Consider the following 897-nt stretch of genomic DNA (forward strand, 5'->3'; position numbering starts at 1 on the left):
CCAAGACTTTGATGTTCGACGGCTACAAAATGACATTGCAAGCCAATTGAAAGAAACCTTGAGGGATTGTGAGAATACAACCATCAGGGCTGCAAAGCTAGCAGATATGTTGAGGGAACAAGGTAGCTATGTTCTAATATTGGATGATGTATGGAGCCATTTCTCTCTTGAGGATGTTGGAATCCTTGAGCCAACTATAGATAATGGATGCAAGTTAGTGTTAACAACACGCTCCGAAGAGGTTGTTCGATCAATGGGCTGTAAGAAAGTCCAAGTGTCCTGTCTTTCTATGGATGAGGCGATGCAACTATTTCTAAGCAAAGTCGGACAAGACAGGTTGCCTGATCCAACTTTAGAATTTATTATGAAACTTGTTGTCCGCGAATGTGATGGTCTCCCTCTAGCAATAGTCACAGTAGCTGGTTGTATGAGGGGAATATCTGATCCTGTTGAGTGGGAAAATGCTTTGAATGAATTGAGAGGTTACATAAGATACTTTCAGGATATAAAAGATAAGGTGTTTGGATGTTTAAAATTCAGCTATGATCGTCTGGAACAAAAAGATAAAGATTGCTTTCTATACTGTGCATTATATCCTGAAGATTATGGAATCAAAAAAGAGGAGATAATTGAATATTGGATGGAAGAAGGACTTATAGATGAAATGGGAACTAGACAAGCAATGCACGGTAGTGGTCATTTCATTTTACGGAAGCTTGAAGAAAATTGTTTGATGGAAAGGTTTGGGAAAGGTACACTCCTAAAGATGCATGATGTTGTTAGAGATATGGCATTGAATATCACAAGAGAAAGATTTTTGGTAAAAGCTGGCAAGCAATTGAAAGAGCTACCCCGTAAGGAAGAATGGAGTGAAGATCTCGAAAAGGTTTCCTTGAT

The 897-nt window shown here is 38.9% G+C and overlaps 2 protein-coding genes across 2 annotated transcripts in view; both read left to right on the top strand.

Annotated features, from left to right (window-relative positions):
- LOC149527012 (putative disease resistance protein At4g27220) overlaps positions 1-897 on the top strand; it is a 17,639-nt gene that overhangs the window by 7,376 nt on the left and 9,366 nt on the right.
- Positions 7-897, top strand: part of LOC110419736 (putative disease resistance protein At4g10780) — a 3,790-nt gene continuing 2,899 nt past the window's right edge. The window contains exon 1 of the mRNA XM_089783922.1: positions 7-892. Coding sequence (XP_089640048.1) covers positions 107-892 — 786 coding nt within the window. The 5' untranslated portion in view covers positions 7-106. The remainder of the gene's footprint in view (positions 893-897) is intronic.

Source organism: Theobroma umbraticum, unplaced genomic scaffold (assembly GCF_002168275.2).
Source record: "Theobroma umbraticum cultivar Fairchild unplaced genomic scaffold, ASM216827v3 scaffold_67.0, whole genome shotgun sequence".
In the NCBI taxonomy this organism is placed as follows: Eukaryota; Viridiplantae; Streptophyta; class Magnoliopsida; order Malvales; family Malvaceae; genus Theobroma; species Theobroma umbraticum.